The following is a 25,628-nucleotide window of genomic DNA, read 5'->3' as shown; positions in this document are numbered from 1 at the left end:
CGATGTGAGCTCATTGTCGGAAAGTCCAACCGTGTGTATGCTCCATTGAACATTTGCTGTCAGAATTTCCGCACACAAATGTTTGAGAGCAGCTTCTCAAATTTTCCGCCAACAAAACTTGTTGTCGGAAAGTCTGATCGTATGTACACAAGTCCATCGCACAAAAGTACACGCATGCTCTGATTCAAGCAGAAGGAGCCGAATTGGCTATTGAACTTCCTTTTTCTCCGCTCGTCATATGTGTTGTACGTCATCGCGTTCTCAAGTTCGGAATTTTGGGCCAACATTTGTGTGACCGTGTGTATGCAAGACATGTTTGAGCCAACATCCTTCGGAAAAAAATCCACGGTTTTGTTGTCGGAAAGTCCGATCGTGTGTATGTGGCATTACTTCCTTGAACAGTAGAGATACAAAAAACACAGTCACTTCCAGCACTAATAGGTTTTCCAAGGTGTGGAGTAACAGATATCAAATAAAAAGGTGGTGTGAAAGGTATATAATGGCATCCAAAACTGGGTGGATGCTGCCTTCCTCAGATGGGGTAATCTGAAAGGAACTAAAAAAAACAGAAATGGAAGGTGCGCACACCTAGTGCATTACTAAAGATAATTTAATAATAAAAATGTTTTATATAAAAGTGGGTACTCACAAAATGCAACTGACAAAAGGCCATAAAAACAATGCATGGACATGCACAGAACACAGCACAGGCCAGCTCTGAGGAAGGGGGTGCGCCCCCAAATGAATTAGCTGTACCCCGTGTTCTGTGCATGTCCATGCATTGTTTTTATGGCCTTTTGTCAGTTGCATTTTGTGAGTATCCACTTTTATATAAAACATTTTTATTATTAAATTATCTTTGGTAATGCACTAGGTGTGCGCGCCTTCCATTTCTGTTTTTCTTGTAGGCATTACTTCCTTGAACTATATTCATGTCACATTCTAGTGAAACTGATGCATATCAGCCTACAGTCTAAACAAGAGCATGAAATAATAGTTACTGACGCAGAATGTACTATACAAATTTATTGTGTTACTTAAATTACATTTCTGATCATGTGGACAGTGCAATTTACATCAATTGTTGCTATAAAAATGAAGGCATGGAAATGTCTTTTATGTAAAATAAAATTGTAAAGGTAGAAGTTTGCACAAGAAGATAAAAAATAAAAGTTGTTTTCCTAAACCCATTACTATTACTCTTAGTTACCTACTGGCAAAGCAAAAAAGAAAGATTTGTACAGTATGCAAACTTATTGCTTGGTGTGAATTGTCTCTGTGGACATTAATGACCCATATTTCAGAAAACTCTTTTCACTTGTCATCTCTCCAACAAGTGAAAACTTTGGAGAAAACACCAACATATTCCTTTCCTTAAGATTTGGCAGACTGGGTCAGTAAACTACATAGCAAACATCTTAACCACTTCAGCCCCGGAAGAATTTACCCCTTCCTGACCAGAGCACTTTTTGCGATTCGGCACTGCGTAACTTTAACTGACAATTGCACGGTCATGCGAAGTTGTATCCAAACAAAATTGATGTCCTTTTTTTCCCACAAATTGAGCTTTCTTTTGGTGGTATTTGATGGCCTCTGTGGCTTTTATTTTTTGCGCTATAAACAAAAAAAAGCGACAATTATTCTTCTACATATTTTTGGTAAAAAAAAAAAAATTGCAATAAGCGAATATTGATTGGTTTGAGCAAAAGTTATAGCGTCTACAAAATAGGGGATAGATTTATAGCATTTTTATTATTTTTTTTTACTAGTAATGGCGACGATCTGCAATATTTATCATGACTGCAACATTATGGTGGACATATCAGACAATTTTGACACATTTTTGGAACCATTGGCATTAATACAGCGATCAGTGCGATTTAAAAATGCATTGATTACTGTAAAAATGTCACTGGCAGTGAAGGGGTTAACACTAGGGGGCGGTGAAGGAGTTAACTGTGTTCCCTGGGAGGTGATTCTAACTGAAGGGGGAGGGACTAACTACAGAAAGTGACAGATCATGGTTCCTAGCTAATAGGAACACACGATCTGTCACTCCTGTCAGAACAGGGAAGTGTGTGTTTACACTCATCCCTGTTCTGTGTCTACTGGTCACGATCGCTCATGGCCGGCGGTCATTGCGACCGTCGGCCACGAGCATTGGCACCCCTGCTGTGCAGCAGGCGCGCGTGCGCCTACTATCCAGACCCCGCAAGATCATGTACAGTAACGTGGTTATGGGCAGGGGAGCCATCCTACCGCACTAAAACTGTGGCGGCTGGTCCGGAAGCTGTTAAAAACCCATAAAAAATGTCAGTCTAATACTGGTCAAAATTAGTCACTTATGGCCACCAGATCATTTTGGGATGAAGTGACACTTCTTTTGTCACATGTGCACCATGTTTAATCCCATGGTTCCTCTGTACTGGTGTCCTGGTGTCATTCCAGAAACCGGGACATAGCCACATGGGCAGGTACAGTACATAAATGTTGGATCTGTCCAGCATTACATTGTGTTTTCACTACTTTTACTACATGCATCTTATAAGCCTTCCCAAATTAATCTTAGGTTTTAAAGATGAGCTCCAGTCAGCTTGAAATAATAAACATCTGTTGCACAGGCCAATAAAATTTATCGTACACAGCAATGACTTTTCAGTTTCAAGCTGCCTCAAGAAATTTAGTTTTCTCTTGCGTGCAGCTATGACAACATTTCTCCATATATAGGTCTTCCCAGACATTTCATGCTTCTAAAAGGAGGAAATATTTGGCTTTTGGGATTTTTGGAATTTTTTTCCTAGCTGGGACTAATCCAAGTTTGCTGGTCATGAGATATTTGCTAAGGGAAAGATCAGAGTTCAAACAGTTTTTGACTGGCTGGCTGTGCCTAAATGTCAATTGTCCCAAGCCTTGTTACCTGAAATCTTGTGACCATATTTATAGAATTGGATTATATGACCAGCACTGAACATCAAGAACATATACTATTTTGCAAATGTATGGATATAGTATGTGAATAACGAATATCCATTAGCCATTGGGGCATTTCAAACCTTACTCAATCAGCCCCCAAACCCACACCTAACCATATTTAGAGGGGTTGTACAGGCAGAAGGCTGTTTTATCTTAATGCATTCTATGCATTAAGATAAAAAAGCTTTCTGTGTGCAGCAGCTCCCCTCAGCCCCCCAAATTAACTGAGCCCCATCTCTATCCAGCGATGTCAATGAGTCCCTCGGCCATCCGGGACTCTCCCTTCTGATTGGCCGAGACACAGCAGTGATGCCATTGGCTCCCGCTGCTGTCAATCAAAGTCAGTTAGCCAATCAGGAGACAGAGGGGCGGGGTTGAATGGCAACTTTGTGTCTGAATGGACACACAGAGCTGCAGCTTGGCCCGGGTGCTCCCATAGCAAGCTGCTTGCTGTGGGGGCACTCGACAGGAGGGAGGGGCCAGGAGCGCAGAAGAGGGACCCAAGAAGAGGAGGATCTGGGCTGCTCTGTTCAAAACCTCTGCAACAGAGCAGGTAAGAATAACATGTTTGTTATTTTTTTTTTAAACAAGATTCTACAATCACTTTAATTTCATGTGTTTTGCTAAGCCCTACCCCTTTTGGACCACAAAACAGAGCAGTTGAAGGATGTGCTTTAAATATTGTGACATGCAAATAGTGATTTTGTTTTTATCAAAAAGTCAAAAGATGAACTTTACACAACAGAAAAAGAGTGTTTATAATCCAAAGTTACTTTAGACACAGCGCTTTAGCTTACTGCCATTAGTGAATTTTTAAAACCTCCAACTCTGAGCAGCATACAGTTGCCACACTTGGGAAATTGAATGCAGTTCTAAACTTTTTAGGGAAAGCTTTACATAAGCAAGTTATTGGATAAATTGTTTCTATACCATAGGCTACTTTTTAGGGCATATCTCTGATGCTTTTCCCTTTCCTCTGGTGTCTAGATTTAAAATGCATACAATTACCTTCATACAGATTTGACTTGAGACATATCACATCTGGCTTTACCTCAAATGTGCTTGATGGAACACATTGCACTCGTATACCACTGCTTGTTAGTAGTACATTTCAAAAAGAAATGCCGCAAAAAGTTGGCTACACCATACTACTTACAATAGCTAATTTTTTATGTATTGTTTATTACAGCGTGGTACATTTAAAGCTGAATTTGAGACATACAGTATATAAAGGGTACACATTAATGCAACTATGTAATCATCAATACATCATGAAATTCATTTTTAAATGTTAGCAGTGGGAAAGAAAGGGAGCACTAGAAGCCATTCAGCTGTACTTTAGTGCAAGAAGCATGCTGATAGATGGAGAGAACAGTGTGACAGAGAGATGAGCTTATCTGTGCACTGCTTTTCCTGTTACTGTCAAGTCACAAGCTGAGACTTGTAAGCGCAGCAGAGAACGATCAAGTCCTTTCCCCTTCCAGACAGTGGCTGTGTGGCAGAGCTATGTAAATCTTAGGACTTGAATGACCAAAATATGCATCCTTGGCAGGTGAAGCAATTCTTATTGATGACGCATCTTTACGACGAAACGTTGGGTGGAGCTAAGGACGTGTGACGTAGGACGCTGACCGGGACAAGGCGGACATTTTGTCAGTTGGAAACGCTGGTCGTTTTCACTTGCCTGTTAGATCTCTTAAGTATGTGAGTGTAACAGCTTCTTTTACTTAATAAATTGAATTACTTGGATGCCTGCGCAATGAGCAGGCTTTTTTCTCATATTTATGTGGATGCTGGAGTTTATTTGTGGAATTCCCATCTATGGAGGTGGTCTTGGAGGTCTTTTTGCTTTATTGAAAGAGGTTTATTTTGACTCTCCGTGGAGTGGTTTGATCTGTGGAGGAGGATCGTTGGGGCCATAACTTATACATTTAATGTGTGTACCCTACACACTGATGGTAAGAGTCAGTAGTATTGGGTGCTGGTGGTGGCTTTCCTATCTGTCCTTATCCGGATTTATTTATTAGATGACTTTATTTCGATCGTCTTCAAACAATTCATTTTTGACAAACTTTTTATTTATTTATTTTATTTATAATTCTTATATATATACTTTTTTTATTTTTTATTTTTCTTTATACGGAGTACTACATCACCTCTTTTAGCACTTGCTTGCTGTGGCGGTGGAAGGGTGGGAGGGTTTGGAATTTACACTGAGGCCCTAAGATCTGAATTGCTGTAAGAAGACTGTTGAGCTTCTGAGGACAGAGCTGTTAGCTGGAAAATTATTGTTCAAAGTTATTTCTCTTCTGTCTTCCCTAACAACTTGAGGCCACGGCTCTGGTCCCTAGTAAGGTACTGTACAGTTCTCCTGTTACCCATTCTTGATTTTAACATACATTATGTTAAGATCAATGAGAGTAGGAAGGCTGTTGGTGGGGCCCCATCAAAATTTTGCTATGGCACCCTATGATCTATATTTAGCCTGTGGAAAAATCATACAAGTTCTAGCATTTAAATTTCAGGCCATACAAATCACATTGCTTTTGTATGCTTACCATACAAAATGCATAGTTAGTAGCACTGCACGATTAATCATTAAAAAATTGTGATCTCGATTCAACCCCCTCATGATCTTAATCTGGCATTTCCATTATTAATGTAACAAGTGTAGAGCCATTCTCTGCTCAGAGCTGTATATATATATATAAAAAAAAAAGCAGGCGGTTTATCACAACATTGCTCAGTGCTTAGAGATAAAAAGAAACATTGTATCATTTGGTTCTTTTAGATCAAAGGGATGAACTTCGGTCTGCAAATAAGGGCAGTTTAACCACTTAAGACTAAGCCTTTTTCTGACACTTGTTGCTTACAAGTTAAAATCTGTATTTTTTTGCTATAAAATCACTTAGGGCTCTTTCTCACGGGGCGGATCAGTGATGATCCGCCCCGTGAACACCCGCTTGCTCAGCGGGGATCGCTCCGCTGATCCCCGCTGAGCAGGAAGATGACAGGTCCATCGCTGCACGCTGTGCAGCGACGGACCTGTCAGAGCGCCGCTCTCCCCTATGGGGGGATCGGATGATGACGGACCGTAGTGTCCGTCGTCACCTGATCCGATCCGAAAACGGATGGAAAAGTAGGTTTTTCCTCCGTTACACTTTTCGGATCGGAGCGGGGTCGGATGTCAGCGGACATGTCACCGCTGACATCCGACGCTCCATAGGGATGAATGTATGTCCGTTTTTCATCCGAAAACGGAAGGATGAAAAACGGACATACGGATCCCTCGTGTGAAAGAGGCCTTAGAACCCCTAAACATTATATGTATATTTTTTAGCAGAGACCCTAGAGAATAAAATGGCAATGTTTTATGTCACACTGTATTTGCATAGCAGTTTTTCAAAAGTAAATTTTTTGAAAAAAAAATACACTTCAATGAATTAAAAAAAAAAAAACTAAACATTAACGTTATCCCAATTTTTTGGTATAATGTGAAAGATGATGTTATGCCGAGAATCGTGATCTTTATTCTAAGCAAAAAAATTGTGATTCTCATTTTATCCAGAATTGTGCAGCTCTAATAGCTAGAAATTGATGTGTTACAACACATATGATCTTTCTGTGTTTGAATACACTGTATATTATTCAAAAGGGATCCAAATCCATTAATTTTAAGTAGTGTTCACTTTGGTTGTTTTTTCTTTTCTTCTTTGGTTGATTTTCTCTTTTTCTTTAATGCTTGTAACCAGTTCATAGAATGACTGAAAATAAAAATAAAATAATTGTTCAATACAAGAACATATTACAAGGCAGAGTATTGGGTGAAGACTTTTACTTGGGAAATTATACATTAGGTCTAAGTGATAAATGCAACTTAAAAAAATTCTCTCCCTAAACTGGAGCATTCCATATCTTTTTTCAAGGTGTCTTTGGTCTGAAATGGTGACATCACATGTCCAGTTCACCCTCTTCTATCTCCTGTGGTGTGTGGATATTTTAAGGCTTCAAAGCGTGGCACAGCATAATGATGTAGCACTAATCTCTTTAGCAATCTCCTGTGATTTTAGGGGATGGAACCATTACACCCTTGGCTCACAGGAAGTAAGCTTATTTACATTGGCCGTTATTCAACCTAGATGAGGACTGGCATTGAGTGTTCCATTCCGCAGGGACAGTGCTGGAGATTTGAAGGAGAGTGAATATAGCAGCATTTTTTTAAAAACAGAGCTGCTGGGGGATCCATATTTTTATTTTTTGCTCAAGCTGGACTTGGGATTCAAGTTACTAACGAATGCTGATGGACTTACCCACCAGCTTTTTATCTTTTATAAACTCCAGAATCAGGACCCTTTTACTTTTTTCTCCTTTTTTTTAGTAAATAATGTATACTGTATATAACAATACAACAGGAAGAATGAGATCCCCAATGTAATGGATACAGCAGATGGAGAAGAGATGGGAAGAAAGGTGTAGAGAAGATGCTGCCCAAATCAATCAACTGGAGGACAAAATGTTGTTCTAATGATCTTTATTTTAACACAGTTCATCCAGTTCAACCCGTGTGTGTGTGTAAAAAAATAATTTCCCATACCCCCTTAAATTGTTTTCGTTAAGATGCACGTCCGGGAGTCTTTTAAAACTATCCATACTTCCTGCTGACACCAGCGATAGTGGAAGGGAGTTCCATATCCTTACCGCCCTGACAGTGAAAAAGCCCCTATGCAGCATAAGGTTAAACCGCTTCTCTTCCAGTCTCATCATGTGGCCCCGTGTCCTCTTACACTCTCTGGGACTGAAACGTTTCATACTTACGCTGGGACCACTGTTGAGAAAATTTTGTATAATCGCAATCATATCTCCTCTCAAACGTCTCTTCTCCAGGGAGAATACATTTAGTGCTTGTAGTCATTCCTCATAATTGAGGTCCTCCAGTCCCCATATTAATTTAGTTGCCCTTCTCTGGACTCTCTCCAGCTCCAGCACATCCTGAAGATTGGTGACCAGAACTGGATGGAATTCTGCGGCTAAACGAGAGTTTTATAAAGTGGTAGAATAATCGTCGTATCTCTGGAGTAAATTCCCTTCTTAATGCATGCTAATATTCTGCTGGCTTTGGTAGTCACAGCTTGACACTGCATGCTATTGCTCAGTTTTCTACTAGGGCCCCTAGATCCTTCACCATCCTGGAAGCCACTAGGGATTCTCCCCCTAAAGAGTAACTTGCGTTTATATTTTTACCCCCAAGTGCATTACCTTACATTTTTCAATGTTAAACTTAATTTGCCATGTAGTAGCCCACTCCAATTTATTCAGGTCCTCTTGTAAAGTTTCTATATCCTACTGTATTGTTATTGCCCTGCATATTTTTGTGTCATCAGCAAACACTGAGATCGAGCTATTTATCCTATCCTCTATATCATTTACAAATAAATTAAACATAGTTGGTCCCAGGACAGAGCCCTGGGGTACCCCACTAACCACTCTAGACCATTCTGAGTATTTGTTATTTATCACAACCCTTTGGACACGGCCCCGTAGCAAGTTTTCTATCCAGGGACATACCCTATGGTCCATGCCTACAGACCTCAGCCTGTAGATTAAGCATTTGTGGGGGACTGTATTAAATGCTTTTGCAAAATCCAGATACACCACATCCACTGGCCTACCTTTGTCCAGATGGCAGCTCACTTCCTCGTATAATGTCAATAGGTTAGAAAGAACGACCTTTCGTAAACCTGTGCTGAATACTGCTAATTATACTATTTTCATCAGCTAATTCTAGGACTCTAGGGTAAGCCATCTGGTCCTGGTGATTTATTTATGTTAAGCTTCTCCAATCTTTTCCAGTATTCTGTTAGCCACAAGGGTAGATCCTGTGGGGTGTTGCTAATAATACTATCTTGTTCAGTATACCCCTCCTTTTGCTGTGTTAGGACTGAGGAGAAGAAAGCATTTAGTACAGCTGCCTTCTCCTTGTCATCTGAAACCACCTTCCCTTCCTCGTTCTTTATGGGGCCTACTGTATGTGTTCCGTCCTCGCCTTTTTACTGTAAATATTTAAAAAAACTTCTTGGGATTATTTTTACTCTCCTCCGCTATGTGTCTCTCATATTCTTTTGTAGCCGCCCTGAATGCGTTCTTACATTGCATTCCTTGTATTGTTTGACTACTGACATTGACTACTTCCGCTTTGTACTTTTTAAAGGCCATTTTTTTGTCCTTCATATGACATTTTACTTTTTGGTTCAGCCACCCAGGTTTAACCTTTGTTGTTCTATATTTATTACCCCTTGGAATGCACTCTGTGATACATTTATTTAATCTATTCCTAAAGCTTTCCAATTTTTCCTCTGTGTTCAATGTTTCAAGGATTTGGTCCCACTTAATATCCTGCAGCATTGAGCGCAGTTTAGAAAAGTTGGCTCTTTTGAAATGTTGTGTTCTTGTACTCCCCTCATGCCTCCCTTTACTATGATTTATGCAGAATGTATTAATCCTGTGGTCGCTAGTTCCCTAGTTTTCGCATATTTCCACATCTGCAATCAAATCTGTATAATTTGTAATTAAAAGATCTAGCAATGCATTGCTCCTAGTCATTTCCCTGTCTTGCTGCCATTTCTAATTGTGAAAGGAGATCCAACTCCACCTCTTCCCTCAGGTTAGGGGGCCTGTAATATACCCCCACTAGTAACTTCCACCCTTTGGAGTTCCACCCATATGCACTCCACCTCCCTCCTTGCCCCATCACTGATGTCATTCCGCTCTTCTACCCGTAAATCATTCCTGATATATAGACACACCCCTCCCCCTCTCCTACCCTCCCTGTCCCTTCAATACAAGGAATACCCCTGGATGTTTGCCAGCCAGTCATGTGGGCTGTCAAACTAAGTTTCTGATATTCTCATGAAGTCCACATCCTCCTCGTGTAGTAGCAGCTCCAGTTCCTCCATTTTATCGACAAGGCTCCTGGCATTTTTGAACATTTCCCTGAGTTTTGTATTGGTGCATATTTTTTTTTCATATGATTTCCCAGGCTTCTTTTTTAATTGGTAAATCATTTACCCCGGGATTAGATGTTATGGATATATCACTAGTGTCTCCACTATTCCCCTCTGTCCTATGCTCACTGCTGGTTATCGCTACCTCTAAACCCTCCCCCCAACACCTAGTTTAAAAGGCCCTCCAACTTTGTGGTCATCTTTTTTCCCAATAGAGCTATACCATCCCCACTAGGGTGCAGCCTGTTCTTACTAAAGAGCTGGTAAACGACTGCGAAGTCAGCCCAGTTTTCCAGGAACCCGAACCCTCCTTTCCTACACCAGTTCCTCAGCCACTTGTTCAGTATTTCAGAGAAAACCACCTTGGAGGTCCTTCTCCTCAATCTATTCCCCAAGTCCCTGCAATTTTGCAGCTGTATTTGACGTAGCACAGCTTTTCTTCCTCACCAGGTCATCTTCTTAGTTCAAATGTGTGCCATGGCCCAAATCATTCCTATGGGTGAACTGTATCCAGCCAGCCTGCAGATCATGGCTCACTCATAGGAATGAATGGGTTCATTAAGCAATAAAAAGAGGAGCTTCAATTGGCTGAATGATGCTGTCAGGGACACACAGTAAAATAATGGAAAAGTAAGTATTTAGGGTGCCAGGCTGCACTCAGGGGAGTTGGGGGGGGGGGATTTATTAAAGGACAAGTCCCCCAAAAGTGTATTATAATAAATATAGTAAATAATATGAATTAAATCAAATACATGAACACGATGATGATAATTTCTATGTTTTTTCGTTATGGAACCTTAAGGCTACTTTCACACTGCAGCGCCCCAGCAGCGCCCGGCTGTTAGTGCTAAAGCGCCGCTCATTTTTGCGGCTCTTTTCGGCCGTTAATGGGGGCTTTTTAACCCCCGCTAGCGGCCGAAGAAGGGTTAAAAGCGCCCATGATGCTCCCAAAATGCTTTTCAGGTGATTTGGAAGCGCTGCCCATTCATTTTAATGGGCAGAATGCTTTGGGAGCGCTGTATACAGCGCTCCCAAACCACCCCAAAGATGCAGCTTGCAGGACTTTTCCAAACGTCCCACAACGCTCCACCCAGTGTGAAAAGTCACACAGAAATGAATGGGAGGCGGTTTTCAGGTGTTATTTAGAGGCTATTTCTAGAGCTAAAATGCCTGAAAACCGCCTCAGTGTGAAGGTAGTCTTATTGTAGGCTCCACCCTCAGTATGCATAAATCTTTTTTTATCCCTCCATATCCTAATCCTTATCCCTTTTCAGGACACCAACAATTTCTATCCTTTAGAGGATGTATATCTAACAGAACAGCAATGTTAGCTTTTTTGCAGCTGTGGAAAAGAGTAAGCAATGAGAACTTGCAATGCTATTTTCTAAACCCTTATGAATACACATATTTCAACTCAGATGAGGCCATGAGGGTGTAAAGTCTAACCTTTTGTAAAAAAAAAATAAAAATAAAAGATTCCACTGTGTCTAACAGGTGCCCTTGTAGCTACATAGTTACATGGTTTATAAGGTTAAAAGGAGACACAGGTCTATCCAGTTCAACCCATGTGTGTGTGTGATTTTTATTCTCTGTTCTGTTTCAATCTTCTTATTAAAGATTTTGACAAAAAAGTAATAGATAAACATGTCACAAATTGTTATCTGAAGACAGAAGAATTACCACGTAAGCGGAATCTCCATTGGACAAAGTGTATGCATAAGGGGATACAAAACGTAAAACAAAAAGAATGGTACTTGAGTACTGGTAATTCCAAAAGCAATATAAGAATGGCAATATTTTGATTTAGCATAACACACTCATTTAACAGGGGTATGTTTTCAGATTTGTTGTACCATATTGCAGTCTATTCCCAGACTAAAGGCAGTCACCCCCCAATATGTTACACAAGACCCCATTATCCATATCATGTGTAAATGTAGTGATTTTTATTCTCTAACATTTCCCATAGCTCTGTATAGTATAACTCCTGTGGAAGACATCTAAACGTTTTTTGAAGCTGTTGACACTCTCAGCTAGTACCATTTCCTGGGGGAAATAGTACCACATTTTTACCGCTCTAACAGTACAGAACGCTTTCTGCAATCTAAGGTCAAAACCTTCTTTCTTGTAACCTCAAATCATGGCCATGTGTTCTCTACAGGGACCTTGAAATAAACAGTTTATTACAGTTACTGAAGTCATCTTTGATGTATTGAACCAGTGTTTTGTAAAGTGGAAGAATTAATGATTTATCTCTTGAATATAGCTCTTTTTAATGCATGAGAGTATTTTGCTAATTTTGTTAGTTGCGGCTTGGCATTGCATGCTATTGCTAAATGTGCACCCCCAGATCCTTTTCCATCACTGATTCTTCAGGGGAACCCCTCCTATTGTGTATTTTGCATGTGTGTTTTTGGGACCCAAGTGCATTTCTGTTTTCTTTGCTTTTTGTCTTTGTTTTATTGTATGACTGAAAAAAAATTAAGGTTCTTTAAGGGCTGCCACACATTTTGGTTTTACCATTGTTTGTAATGAATTATGCAACTATAATGATAGATGTAAAGTAGCTCCTCTCACTCCCACCACAGACACACTAATGCCCTGTACACACGGTCGGATTTTCCAACCGAAAAAGTGCGATCGGATTGTGTTGTTGGAAATTCCGATCGTGTGTGGGCTCCATCAGACTTTTTCTGTCTGAATTTCCGACACACAAAGTTTGAGAGCAGGCTATAAAATTCTCCGACAACAAAATCTGATCGGTTAAATTCCGATCATGTTTACACAAATCCGATGCACAAAGTGCCATGCATGCTCAGAATAAATTAAGAGACGAAAGCTATTGGCTACTGCCCCGTTTATAGTCCTGACGTATGTGTTTTACGCCACCGCGTTCAGAACGATTGGATTTTCTGAAAACTTTGTTCGACCGTGTGTATGCAAGACAAGTTTGAGCCAACATCCGTCTGAAAAAATCCATGGATTTTGTTGTCGGAATGTCCGATCAATGTCCGATCGTGTGTACAGGGCATTAGGGTGATTAAAAGGGAACTAAGAAAAAAAAAAATTATACAAGCAATCAATTTTGACCATCTCTAAACTGTGGCCTTTAGCTTATCCGCCTCTTGGGGCACTATTCCTTTCACTGATTCAAGGCACTATTTCTCCTACTGACACCAATAATTAGGCACCATTCCTTCCAATGACTACAAAAGTTAAGCATAATTCCTCCCATTGACACCAACGATGGGACACTATTCCTTCCACTAACACCAAGAATGGGTCACTATTCCTTCCACTGACACCAATGATTAGGCACTATTCCTCCCACTGACAATAATGATGGGGCATTATTCCTGTCACTGACAAAAATGATGCTTTTATAATTAATCATTTAAAATGTATAAATAAAGATACTATTTTTATAAATTTTGTTTAGTCTCTCATGTTGTAGCCTCTAAAGTCCAGCATTTAGGCAGGATCTGATGTTGTCTGGTTCTGAACTTTTTTTTCTTGCATCTTGTGTTTCGGATTTGGCTCTATTACCAAAATGATTCCTTCCACTGACACTATTAGGCACTATTCCTTTCAATGGCACCAATGATGGGCACAATTCCACCCATTAACACCAGTGATGGGGCACTATTCCTCCCACTGACACCAATGATGAGGTACTATCCTTCCCACTGACTCCTACAATGGGGCATTATTCCTTGCACTGACACTGATAGGGAACTATTCCTTCCAGGGAAACAAATCCCCCCTCCTAGCACAACCTCTATCAATTCCCTCTTCTAGCACAAATTCCCCCCAATCTCCCCTCCTAGTACAAATTCCTCTCCAGTCCCCCCTCCTTGTAACCCCCCCCTAACACAAATCCCCCTCTAACACAAATATCCCCCCAATCCCCTCTCCTAACACAAATCCCCCCTATCCCCACTTCTAGCAAAACCCCCCCCCAATCCTTCCTCCTAGTACAAATACCCCCAATCCCCTCTTCTAGCACAACACCTCCAATACCCCCGCCTAGCGCAAATCCCCCTAATACCCCCTCCCAGCACCAATCCCCTTCTTTCAATTCTCCCACCTAGGACAAATTCCCCCAAATCCCTCCTCTAGTTAAAACCCCTCCAAATTCACTCACCGGCCAGTCACAGTGTCCATGGAAACAGCGGCCTGGGGGGCACAACTGAAATCTAGTTGGGGCATAGTCCACCCCCACCACCCTGTGGCTGCACCCTAGGTGGAAGTGTGTCCTAGACAGCTGCCTAGTTCGCCTAGTGGTAGCATCGGCCCTGATTGGATGCTTCTGGCTGATACATCTTACAATAATGAGCACTTTCCAGTTTTAAAGGGAAACTATAAACAAATAAGTTACTATTAGTTTTTTCTAAATTCAGGCACCAACACTTAGTTAATTAACATACTGCTAATTGTATTCAGCCAAATTTCATTACTGCTATAATAATCTCTGATCTTGAGCTACCAGCTACATCCAGCTGCCACAGCCATTATGAAGGGGGCCCATTTTAAAAGCTCTTCTTAGCAACTTTGTTTATTTCACTATAAATGCAGCAAGAGAAAAGAGATTCCCTTTGCTTGAATCCATAAAAATACAGTGTGGTTCCATTTTACAGTATGTGCATTGTGGAATTACCCTTTAAGAAAAACAGGCTTATAACAACACAAAACACCATCTACACTACAGTGGAACCTTGAATTACAAGCATAATCCGTTCCAGGAGAATGCTTGTAATCCAAAGCACTCGCATATGAAAGAGAGCTTCCTCATAGAAGTCAATGGAAACGAAGATAATTCGTTCCGCATTGACTTCTATTGCATGCAATACCGCATGTGGCCAGAGGTGGGGGGGACACCGGAGAGCCTTGGAAATACTCAGGGACAGCTGAACTCGGAAAGGCTCAGAAACACTCGGGAACGGAGTATTTCCGAGTGATTCCGAGTATTTCTGAACGGCTCCAAACTGTCCCGAGTGTCACCGGCGCCCCCGCACCTCTGGTCAAATGCAGCACTGCACACCCCATTAGCTTAAATTCTGCTCGTTTGCGAGACAACACTCGCAAACCGAGTCAGAATTTTTTTTAAAAAGTTGCTCGTCTTTCAAAACACTTATTAACCGTGTTACTCATTAACCAAGGTTCCACTGTACTTGTTAAAATTCAGCAGCTGTATAAACTTTATCTGTTGCCCTCAGTGCATTCCTAATAGTGTGTTACTGTCTAGACACAGCTGTAAATGCTCCTTCTTACCTTGAAGACTCTGGTTTTTCTTTTCCAGGTGATTTTGACTCTTCCGCCTCTGGTCTAACTGTGTCATCTTCAGTAGTTTTGCTGCGAGTTTTTAACCGACCCTGTGTATAGATTTGTATAGTTATCGTTCTTCTGATTACATGCTTATTCTATTCAAGTCCATACAGTCATAGTTTTTTTAATAAATTCTTTTTATTCAGTTTTTTCATACATGTTATACATTCAAAACACAGAGGCCGAGAGGGCGACATACCCTCTCTCCCCTTGGCCTTGCAGGGCCGCAATTTAGAACTAACATATTCAAACTAATCAACCTAAAATAAAAATCTAAAAGTCACCCCCCACCCCCCCTAAACTCAACCATCAGCACCAGTTCAGGAGAAATAGAGCACCAGTAAATTACAATCAGAGTTCAGTTGTGTCATTTGTCCATCTTGGATGCAGGGGAATGGTTGGTAGAGTGATCACATATACCTATAGAGCAAGCTCTTCACATCAATGGCAAGAGTTCATAGCACCCAACTCCTATCCATGAGATTGTGCAATCCAATAAGCTAAAATGGGGTGTATCAGCCCACTGTTGTAGAGGAGTCCAACCATGGCTGCCAAACCTTATAGAATTTTTTTCTTACAGCCCCTGGAAGTATATGTGGCCTTATAAAGATGGATTATGGAGTTTGTCAGGCCCTTCCAGTATGAAATTGTAGGAGCATTTGCCTTTTTTCCAATGTAGTAAGATGGCCTTCCTACCATAGAACAACCCTATATTGAGTAAAGTGCGGTGAACAACCTCCTCTACCAAACCTATGAGACATACTCTTGGTGTTGTAGGGATTAGGATACTGAGGACCTCTGACAAACAGGAGGGGATCACAGACCAGAAATTCCTGACCTGCGAGCAACTCCAGAAAATATGTTCTGCATTTGCAGGTAAGGAAGAACACCTCCTTCCTCCGCATTCATTCGTAGCAGAGGAATAAATGCGCGCCAGCCTGGCCGGCGTGTAATAAATCCTATGTAGGTACTTAAAGTCTATAAGGCGGTCCCTAGCGGATACTAAGTGTTTAAATGGGTGGTCCCACATGTCTTCCCAGTCCTCTCCTTGGATTTCAGGGATGTCCGCTACCCACCTTTCCCGACATCTAATACCGGAAAAAGTGTGTATTAGGTAGATTATGTCTTGCTTTCAGTTGGTCAAACGTTATGAGTTCTCCCTCCCTTGTAATATCCCCTAGTACTTTAGACCACTGCTAGCCCAAACCATGGGGTCCGGTAGGGAATAGAAATGAGGCAATCTGGGGTTCATCCATAAGGGGGCAGATGGAGTGATTCCCACATAGCTGGGGGACATTTGAGTCGTGGCTATTTCCCAAGCTTTAATGGTTGCTTTCATGGATTCTGTCAAGGGTTAGATTTTGGGCCTCTATAGGGTGCTAGTCTTAAACTCTCATAGGAGCCCAGATGAGCAGCCTCAAAGACTGTGGCTGAGTCTTCATCCTCCACCAACAGCCAGCGTCTCTCAAAATCCATCTGACCAGCCAGGTAGTACTTCTGCCAATCAGGTAGTGTCAACCCCCCCTGCCCCCATGGTTCCTGGAGTACCTTTATGCTTATGCGGGGGGATTTGGGAGACCACAAAAAGGAACTGATAATGCTGTTCAGTTTGTGGAAAAATGATTTGGGAACCCATACTGGAGAGTGCCTTAGAAAATACAAGATTACTGGCAAAAACTTCATTTTCAGGAGGTTTATATGTCCTAGTAGAGACAGGGGAAGCCATTTCCACACCTGTATTTTTTGTGTCAGGCGGGGAACTAATGGTAGAAGGTTTAATGGTATGTAATCCCGTATGTTGGACGTAACTTTTACCCCTAGGTAAGTGATAGCGGAAACCCATTGCAGTGGAAGGTTGTCCTCATCCACCCTTTGCGCCCCTGGACCCAAGGATAATATTGACGACTTGCTCCAATTCACCTGAAGACCCGAGAAGGAGGCAAATTTATTGAGTATGTGCAATGCCGCCTGTAGAGATGTTCCCGGGTCTCTGAGGAAAATGGGCAGGCCATCTGCATAGAGCGCAAGGCTTTCCTATACAGATCCTACTTGGATGTCCCCCCCCCCCAATTGTAAATGAGTGAATAATCTCCGTAGGTTGGTGTCCGTGGATTTCCTGGGCATAAATCCCGTCTGGTCAATGTCCACCAGTGAAGGAATGACCTTGGCCAGTCGTGATGCCAACACCTTGGTTAGGATCTTTAGACCTGCATTTAGTAATGCTATGGGGCGGTAGGACAAACCCTGTTGTGGGTCCTTACCTGGTTTCAACAGAAGAACCATGTATGCTTCCATAATTGAAAACAGGAGGGCTCCGTTTTTAAGGCAGTGATCAAAAAGGACACTGAGCCTTGGGGCTAGTTGTGCCATATATTGTTTGTAGAAGTCTGTTCTTTGTGGTCTTTCCAGCCACCTGGGCCCGGGGACTTGTGTGGCGGAAAAGCTAGAATCGCTGCTTCTATTTCTAGAGCTGAGATATCAGCATCCAGAAGGGTAACATCTGAGTCTGACAGTATGGGGAGAGAGAAGTCATTCAATAGCCCATCCAACTCACTGATATCATATGCTGGTATAGGGGAGTAAAGTGTAGTATAATATCACACAAATTCTTCCAGTATACCAGAGTCAGTAACCACATTCCCCCCAGTGATTTTAATGACAGGAATACTGACTGGTATTGTTTGATCCGCCGCTAAAAGGGCCAAGAGTTTGCCATTCTTGTCCCCCTGAGCAAATAGCGACTGCCCTCTTCCCGATTTCAGTTCGGCCCAGTTCCGAAAAGTGTACAGAAACAAGTTGCCGAGTCTCCAGCAGAGAGATATAATTGGTCTCTGTCGGAGAATCAGCGTGGGCACCTGCGCACTACTCGTTCCTTAGTTAGGAGAAGCTCCCCCTGTGCATTATGGTCTCTCCTGGCTGCCTTAATCGCGGAATTACATTCTCCTCGTGCCACAGCTTTAAATGCATCCCATACCATGGTCGAGTCGGCCGTATCAACATTGGTTGACCAGTAAGCTGCAATGGAGCCCTGTATCTGTGAAGCAACTTGTTCCTCTTGTAACCAGTCTGGTGACAACTTCCAGCCTCCCCGCCTCCCCCTAACCGGGAGTGCCAGGGTGACCGAAAGTGGGCAGTGGTCTGATGTTCCCCCAGCCAAGTATTCGGTGTCATGAACATACATTAGCAGTGAAGGATTGACAAACGCTAAATCAATTCTGCCAGAGGATCTATGGGTAGCAGATAGGTGGGAATAGGATTTGACATTGGGATGCTTCCAATGCCAAAACTCAGTGAGACCTGTCACAGACATCCAAGTACATAGGTCAGTGGAGGCTGGCCTATTGGTATTGGAAGAGTCTAGTGCAGGGTCCAAAATGGCATTGAAATCCCCCATAATTAGGGTAGGTAGGCTAATAAAGGGAGCTAGTTTTACCATGAGGTCATAAAGCTGTATAGGAGGGGGTAGGTATATATTCACAATCAACATTTTTCAGTAGTGTATGTCCAGTACCACAGCCACATATCGACCCCCCAGGTCAGAGAACACTTGATGAACAGTGCAAGGCTAGCCAGTTAGACAGCCTTGCTAATTAGGATGGAGGAATACATAGAGTGAAGTGCCCTTTGAATCCAGGCCTTGCGCAGGGATAGGATTTTACTTTCCTCCAGCTGGGTCTCCTGCAGGAGGACGACATGCGACTTCACCAGGACACTACCTTAAGGCTGCTATCTATCCATAAAAAAGAGATGAATGGGCATTACATACAAACCAGTAGCTATCCAGCTCCTGGGACACACTTTCTGAGTTAGAGCAATAATTGGTGCAAAATATCTAAAAAAATTATTATGGAACATGCTAGATGGTAACCCCCCCCCCCCCCCCCCGCGGTTATACCAGAAACTTATAACCAAAAAATAGAAAACAAAAATAGTCCAATATGCAGCTTGTATCCATAGAACAAAAGAGCTGAAGAGGTCCAACCATTGGTGTCGAGAATTCGGCATTGTTAGATGAAAAACTTTGTCTCTCCACGCAGAACTCCGTGCCCACCAATTGTAAGAGTGGTGCCTCCTTCAAACCGCAGGTTAGAGTGCCATCTTTGGGAAGAGATCTCTCAACAGCAACATTTAGCGCTAGCCAGCACCGCAAATGGTGGGGTTGTACCTATGATATTTAAGATCTCTTCGTGTATGGCAGGGAAAAAAAAAACACAAAGAGAGAAGAGAAAACCGGAAATAGAACAGGCCACAACCAGGGAGGATTAGGATCTCATGTGATGTTAGGGGTTGCCATCTAGCCAATCACACGCATCTTGTGGAGCATCAAAGAACTTGATCGAGCCCTTGTATTGAACCCGTAGATGGCTGGGATACAACATGCTGCACTAATCGTCTCCTTACATCCATTAAAGAGCGGCGTTTCCTCGGTGTCTCAGCAGAAAAATCTGGAAAGAGCATGATGCGAGCATTTTCGAACTTTAAATCCTGATGCTTTCTTGCTTCAGCCAGGAGCATATCGCGGTCTCTATAGTTTAGAAACCTGACTAGGAAGTGCCTGGGCAGAGAACCAGGGGGTCTAGCACCAGTGGGAACCTGGTGTGCTCTCTCCACCACGTATGTGGATGGGAGATCCTCCAGGGAAAGCAGGGTTTTAAAAACCTGTTCAGCAAAGAGGACTGATTTGGCTCCTTCTGCACCTTCAGGCAGACCCACCACCCTCACATTATTTCTCCTTTGTCTGTCCTCAGCGTCATCAGCGCGGTGTTTGAGCGATCTTACCAGGTCCTTTAGTTCAGACAGCTGGGAGCCCTGGGAGTGTGTGGCACCTTCCACCTCGGGGATGCAGCCTTCTGCCGTTGTAAGCCTGCCTCTGATCTTGTCCAGGTCATATCTGATAAGATTACATTCAGAGGCCAGGTAGTCTGTCAGAAGAAGCCCTCGTTCCGGTCCGGTCGTTTCTCACGCATTCCCTGCGGAACGACGTTCCGGCGCATGTGCGTTCGCGGCTCGGCGCTACGGCGCTCGCGCACGCGCATTGGTGCACACCTAACGTGATTCCCTGGGCGGCTTATAAAAGGCACTCAGAGAATCACACAAGTTGCTGGTTTGTCTCAGCTTCCTGTGTTACCTGAACTTGTGTCCTGTATCTCTGCTTGATTACCCGTTGTGACCCGGATTTGCCCTTGGACTTCTCTTGCCTCTCTCCTGGACTTTGCCCTCGGCCTGTTTTTCGGATTCCCACCTATCTCCTGTGTTTGACCCTCGGCCTGCTACCTGGACTGTCTCCTGTCTCCTAGCCTGATCCTATTGCTTGTACCTGGACTGTCTCCTGTCTCCTAGCCTGATCCTATTGCTTGTACCTGGACTCTCTTCTCTTGTCTCCCTACCTTGCAGATCCTGCAGTGCCATAGCACCACCCCGGTGTTTGAGCCCCAGCCTGGTTCTGGACTTCCCGCCTGTGGTCTTCAGCTGCACCTTACCTACTAAGTACCTGCACAGCGGCTCTTCTCTGTCAAGACTCCACAAGCAAGTCTTCCGCAGTCCATTGGGGAGCCTGTGCCTCTTCGTGCCGCTCTCTCCCTGTACCAACTCCAGGGGGCGAGCTGCGCTTAGTTGCAAGGGCAAAACCGCTCTCGGCATCTCGGCCTTGGTGAGTACGATTAGTGACATAGTCAATGCACCCCATGAGCTCTGTTTTGGAGGTTGCGATCGCCTCCAGGATTGGACCCATGATTGCCGCTGTATCCACCTCCAACTCAGGGGGTAAAGGTGTTGACAACAGCTCCGGTGCACCATGTGCATGGCCCGAGCCTGATTCCTGTTCCATCCTGCTGTCTGGCGCGCTGTGAGGACGACACAGGAGCCAAGATGGCAGGGGTGGGGCCAGCGTCTCCTCCACGCTGGGAACAGAACTGCCTCTGATCCTTTGGCGGCGCGGACGGCTCTCCTTGGGCTTTTTTGAGGACGAGGACGGCATTATTATGCGCTCTGGAGTCTCCCCTACCTAGTTCCAGGCAGTTTACCGGGTAAGAGTCAGTTTGAAGGGCTCCAAACGAGGTAATTATCAGGAGGATAGCTGGAGCTCAGAAGAGACACGTCTTGCCCTGATCACATCCAGTCACGCCCCTCCATACAGTCATAGTTAAGCAAATCGCAAGGATTGTACAATATTAAAGTTTTTCTGAAAACATGTACTGAACAAAATGTTGTAAGTCATTGTTGAAAAATGCAAGTTGCTTAGCAAACATATGGATTCTTTGCCTTCAATATTTTCTGAGTGAAGGACCTGAGCTTTGAATTCAACCACCACCACCTTTACCATGCACCCTTCTTTTAGTCATTGAGGTGCAGTTGCATTACATATACAGTATATGCCTCTTAGACAGTTGTCATGTGAACAAGTATCCCTTTTAGAGGATCTCTGCTCTATTCCTGTTCTGGTGGCAGCTCAATTTTTTGGATTTACTCTTACTTTAATTTCCATTGACACTAGTAGCCAGGACAATTAGAGAGTCCTAATGGAGACACAGACCGCATTAAAATCATCAATTCTAATCCCTTAGCACTCTATTCTAATCTAAAAAAGAAATTCCTTTGGTCATACTTTGAGCATACCTGTCCTTACTCAAAATCTCTAGGCTCCTCACACACTTACTTGATAGCGTTTTCATTTGCCTCCTCCTAATGCCATACTTTTCACTTTCTCAGGGGAGCTCTTTTGCTCTTTTTTTTACTTGTGCTATTAGCCACCTTCTAACTGCTGGATGTCTTTTTAAACATGTTATAATATGTATGTATGCAAAACAAAAATGTTATACTTTTCAAATTACCATACCATGCTATGGTAAAGTCTGGATCCAGAAAGCAGCAAACTTTTGTGTATCACCATAAACTGAGGAAGGGCCATTTATGAGCCACAAAACATATCTTTTTGGTGAAATAAAGCTCTATGAGTTTCATCAAACAGGATGACACTGATCCATCCATAGACAAACCATTTCCGCATTACGCATTACGCACTACGACGGGTGCCTCTGTCCTTTCGGACAACTGACAGGTTGTGACCAGCAAACAAGATTTAACATATACGGAGACAGGGGTTTTCTCCACTTGAGCCCCTGGAAGATTGCTTATCTCACCATACAGGTTAACAGCAACCTCACCAGTTGTAAGTTATTTAATTTCCTCTTTTTCTACCTAACTTTTTTTTGGTTCACCACTATACCACAGATACACACACAGACACACACATACACTTCCGCCTCTCCTCTCTCTTTTTTTTCTGGTGGACACAATAAAACCATCTTACTGGTCTTTTTGCCTTTTCAGGCTTGATCCCCTCAAGCATTTGAGGACCACCACCATTCAAATTCCAGCTAAGAACAATATCACTGTTATCAGTCAGCACAACCAGAGAGCACAAGATGTTATCATGTCGCAAGATTTCTGCCGGGATCAACAGGTATTTTTTTTAACTTATCAAACAGGCATAACAAAATACTTTCAATGGTATATTTAACAGATCAAAAGGAGCCAAGTAAAAAAAGTTAGTTTTTAGGGCTTACATATACTTTAAAGAGGGGTCGGCAACCTGTCGATCACAGTTCATCCGTCAACCGCAGGCAGGTGACAGGTAGACTGCGAACAGGTTCCTGTGCCGCCGACCCCTGCCTTCTAAGTGTTGGTCCTTGTCTCCCCTCCCAGCCTCAGGGCGGAGGGCGGGAGGAGGAGCTGGCCAAATTAACTTTTTATGTTAAACCACTGGTGATTGGCTGCTAGGACACAGGTTGGTCCTAAGCAACCAATCACCAGCTTGCTAATATGAAAAGTCACTGCCAGCTCCCACCCCCCTGTCAAGAACTGTGCTGCCTCCCAGTCTCCACTGTGGAAACAGGTAGGACACTGTGCTATGGGAGGGAAGCGGTTACTGCTATAAAGGAAGGGGGGGCAGAAGACACCATTGTGCGTGTGTGTGGCGAGGAAGGGGTGATGCAAAGGGGGCAGAGGACACTGTTATGGGCACCCCGATAGCAGTGTAGCAGTGTCGAGTCTTTGGTGCATATGAATGGGGCACATGAGAAAGAATTTGGAAATTTTTTGGAGAGAAGCTAAGCAGCGCTGGAGATGCTGCACAGTTAAAGGGGTTGTAAAGGTAATTTTATTTTTTTTTTAAAATAACTAACATGTCATACTTACCTTCACTGTGCAGCTCGTTCTGCACAGAGTGGCCCCGAACCTGCTCTTCTGGGGTCCCTCGGCGGCTGTTTCAGCTCCTCCCCGCAAGAACTAACCACCTTAATGCGAGCTCCCTCGCATGGTGGTTAGTTATTGCGGGCGCGCTCCCGTGATACAGCCGGCGGCTATAGCCGCTCACTGTATCACTCGGCCCCGCCCCCCGGCGCGCCGCGTCATCGGATGTGATTGACAGCAGCGCGAGCCAATGGCTGCGCTGCTTTCAATCCATCCATTGCAGCCAATCAGCGACCAGGCTGAGCTGCAATAGAGATGACGGGAACGAGCAGCGGAGATTCGAGGTGTCAGGTAAGTAAAACGGGGGGGCTGGGGGCGGCGGTATTGTCAAAAGTTTTTTCACCTTAATGCATATAATGCATTAAGGTGAAAAAATTTTTACCTTTACAACCCCTTTAATATCTTGGCAGGGTTACAAGTAAGTGGCATCTATTATAAAAACTAGCAATATTTATCATCAGTCGCACACATAAGAAGCAAGATGTTATTCAAAAAATCTCTTCTGATCCCTTCCCTTAATTTCTCAAGCATGTGCATATTAACAGTCTGTCCACCTTTGTCATTGACATTTACTGATTCCTTTTCATTTTGCAGCAGCAATGGCCGAGCTCCCAGGCTGGCAAGCCAACAATAACACCAAGAAACATTATTGACCAGTAAATTACAAGCCTTTTAAAAATGTTGTTAATGCTTTCTCGCCACGTATCAGTACAACTTCCCAAAAACTGCAGTCACTAACCTAAACTGCTTATCAATCACTTTTTAACCAGCAGAAGAATAGATCTTATCAGCTTTGAAGAGTCAAAATCAAATTGCTGTGACTTACAAACATATACATTTATTTAGTCCTACATATTAATAGTGTTACCTTTAGAAGCGACGGCGAGATGATTCCACCAAAAATTCCTTTTTTGTTAGGAGATTTAACTGGTGATGGGGAATTGTCTGGAGTTTCATCAGGAGTTCCACCAGGAGTTCCACCAGGAGATTTCTCAGTTTTATCCTCTTCATCTGAGTTTCTTTCTGGGAAGCTCTTTGGCTCTAGAAAAAAGAAGTATGGACATTTCAGAACATAGAGAATCATAATATATGTGTATATATAGTATTGGAATGGGTGTATATATTATTTTTTTTTTTACCTTTTCTGTATTCTGATTATTTTTTTTGTATTATTCTATATATTCTGAAATGTATATATGTAGCCAGGTGCCGGCTGTGTTACTATCTTCATTCAAGAGACACTTCTTCTAATGCTATACATGGAGCATATTCCCTCTAGTGCTCAACCAGGAGATAATCACATCACTTCCTGAATGCAGAGGAAAAGCCTTTCACTATAGCAGAGGATTGTGGGACGTGTAGTCTGGTCCTCTGAGGTTACCATAGACTGACATACTGTTTGAAACTAAAAGTTCCAGAGTGCTGAAAGACTAAAGGAATTCTGGGCAAGCAGATAAATTGGACTGATCTGGGTCAGCTCGCTCTCTTGGGACATAGGCTTCAAAGCTGCAAGAGGCACCGCGGCCTAGGTAGGGCTGGGACCTCTTGCTCTATGGACTACATCACTGGACGCAGGTTGGCTGTCGCTGTCACCGCATCCGCTGCACTGCTGCCTGGGTCCACATTCCCTGCACATCCACGCAGTCATCGCTGAGTTCTGAGTCCACAGGTGGCCAGTCGGGCGCCTCACAGCTCGCTGCTGTCATTCAAAAGTCTGCACAGGGACTTCTTGCCTCACAGAGCCTGGATATCTGCTGGATTGGTGAGCAGGCAGAAGCCCATCTTATGTCTGACACTGTTCTCAAGGACACTGCATGCAGACACCATTACACCTGACTCATTGGAGGGTCTTTGCTAGGAAAACATAACACCATTTGCATCCAACCTCTTTAAGCTGTCATTGCCCTGTAACATCTCTGGGCCCCATCATAGGTAGCTGAAGATCAGCTGAAGGGAAGCTCCTACACAGACCTTTGACCAGTGTACCCTTACTTCTTGTGGCATCAGGGCCTAGGAGGAGTGGACTGACTAAACTTCTCCTCTTCTCCCTCTTGTTCTAGGGTCATAAATCCTTTTTCA

General features: G+C 43.1%; 1 protein-coding gene across 1 annotated transcript in view; it reads right to left on the bottom strand.

The window, feature by feature from the left end:
* Positions 1–1,011: 1,011 nt before the first annotated feature.
* The window catches only part of TNKS1BP1 (tankyrase 1 binding protein 1), a 164,283-nt gene continuing 139,666 nt past the window's right edge, over positions 1,012–25,628 (bottom strand). Inside the window, exons 8-11 of the mRNA XM_073596993.1 lie at positions 24,418–24,590; positions 15,246–15,346; positions 6,663–6,737; positions 1,012–1,614 (exon numbers count right to left, since the gene is read on the bottom strand). Coding sequence (XP_073453094.1) covers positions 1,512–1,614; positions 6,663–6,737; positions 15,246–15,346; positions 24,418–24,590 — 452 coding nt within the window. The 3' untranslated portion in view covers positions 1,012–1,511. The remainder of the gene's footprint in view (positions 1,615–6,662; positions 6,738–15,245; positions 15,347–24,417; positions 24,591–25,628) is intronic.

The sequence above is a fragment of the Aquarana catesbeiana genome, linkage group LG08 (genome assembly GCF_042186555.1).
Source record: "Aquarana catesbeiana isolate 2022-GZ linkage group LG08, ASM4218655v1, whole genome shotgun sequence".
Taxonomy (NCBI): Eukaryota; Metazoa; Chordata; class Amphibia; order Anura; family Ranidae; genus Aquarana; species Aquarana catesbeiana.
This window is presented reverse-complemented; position numbering and strand designations above follow the sequence as displayed.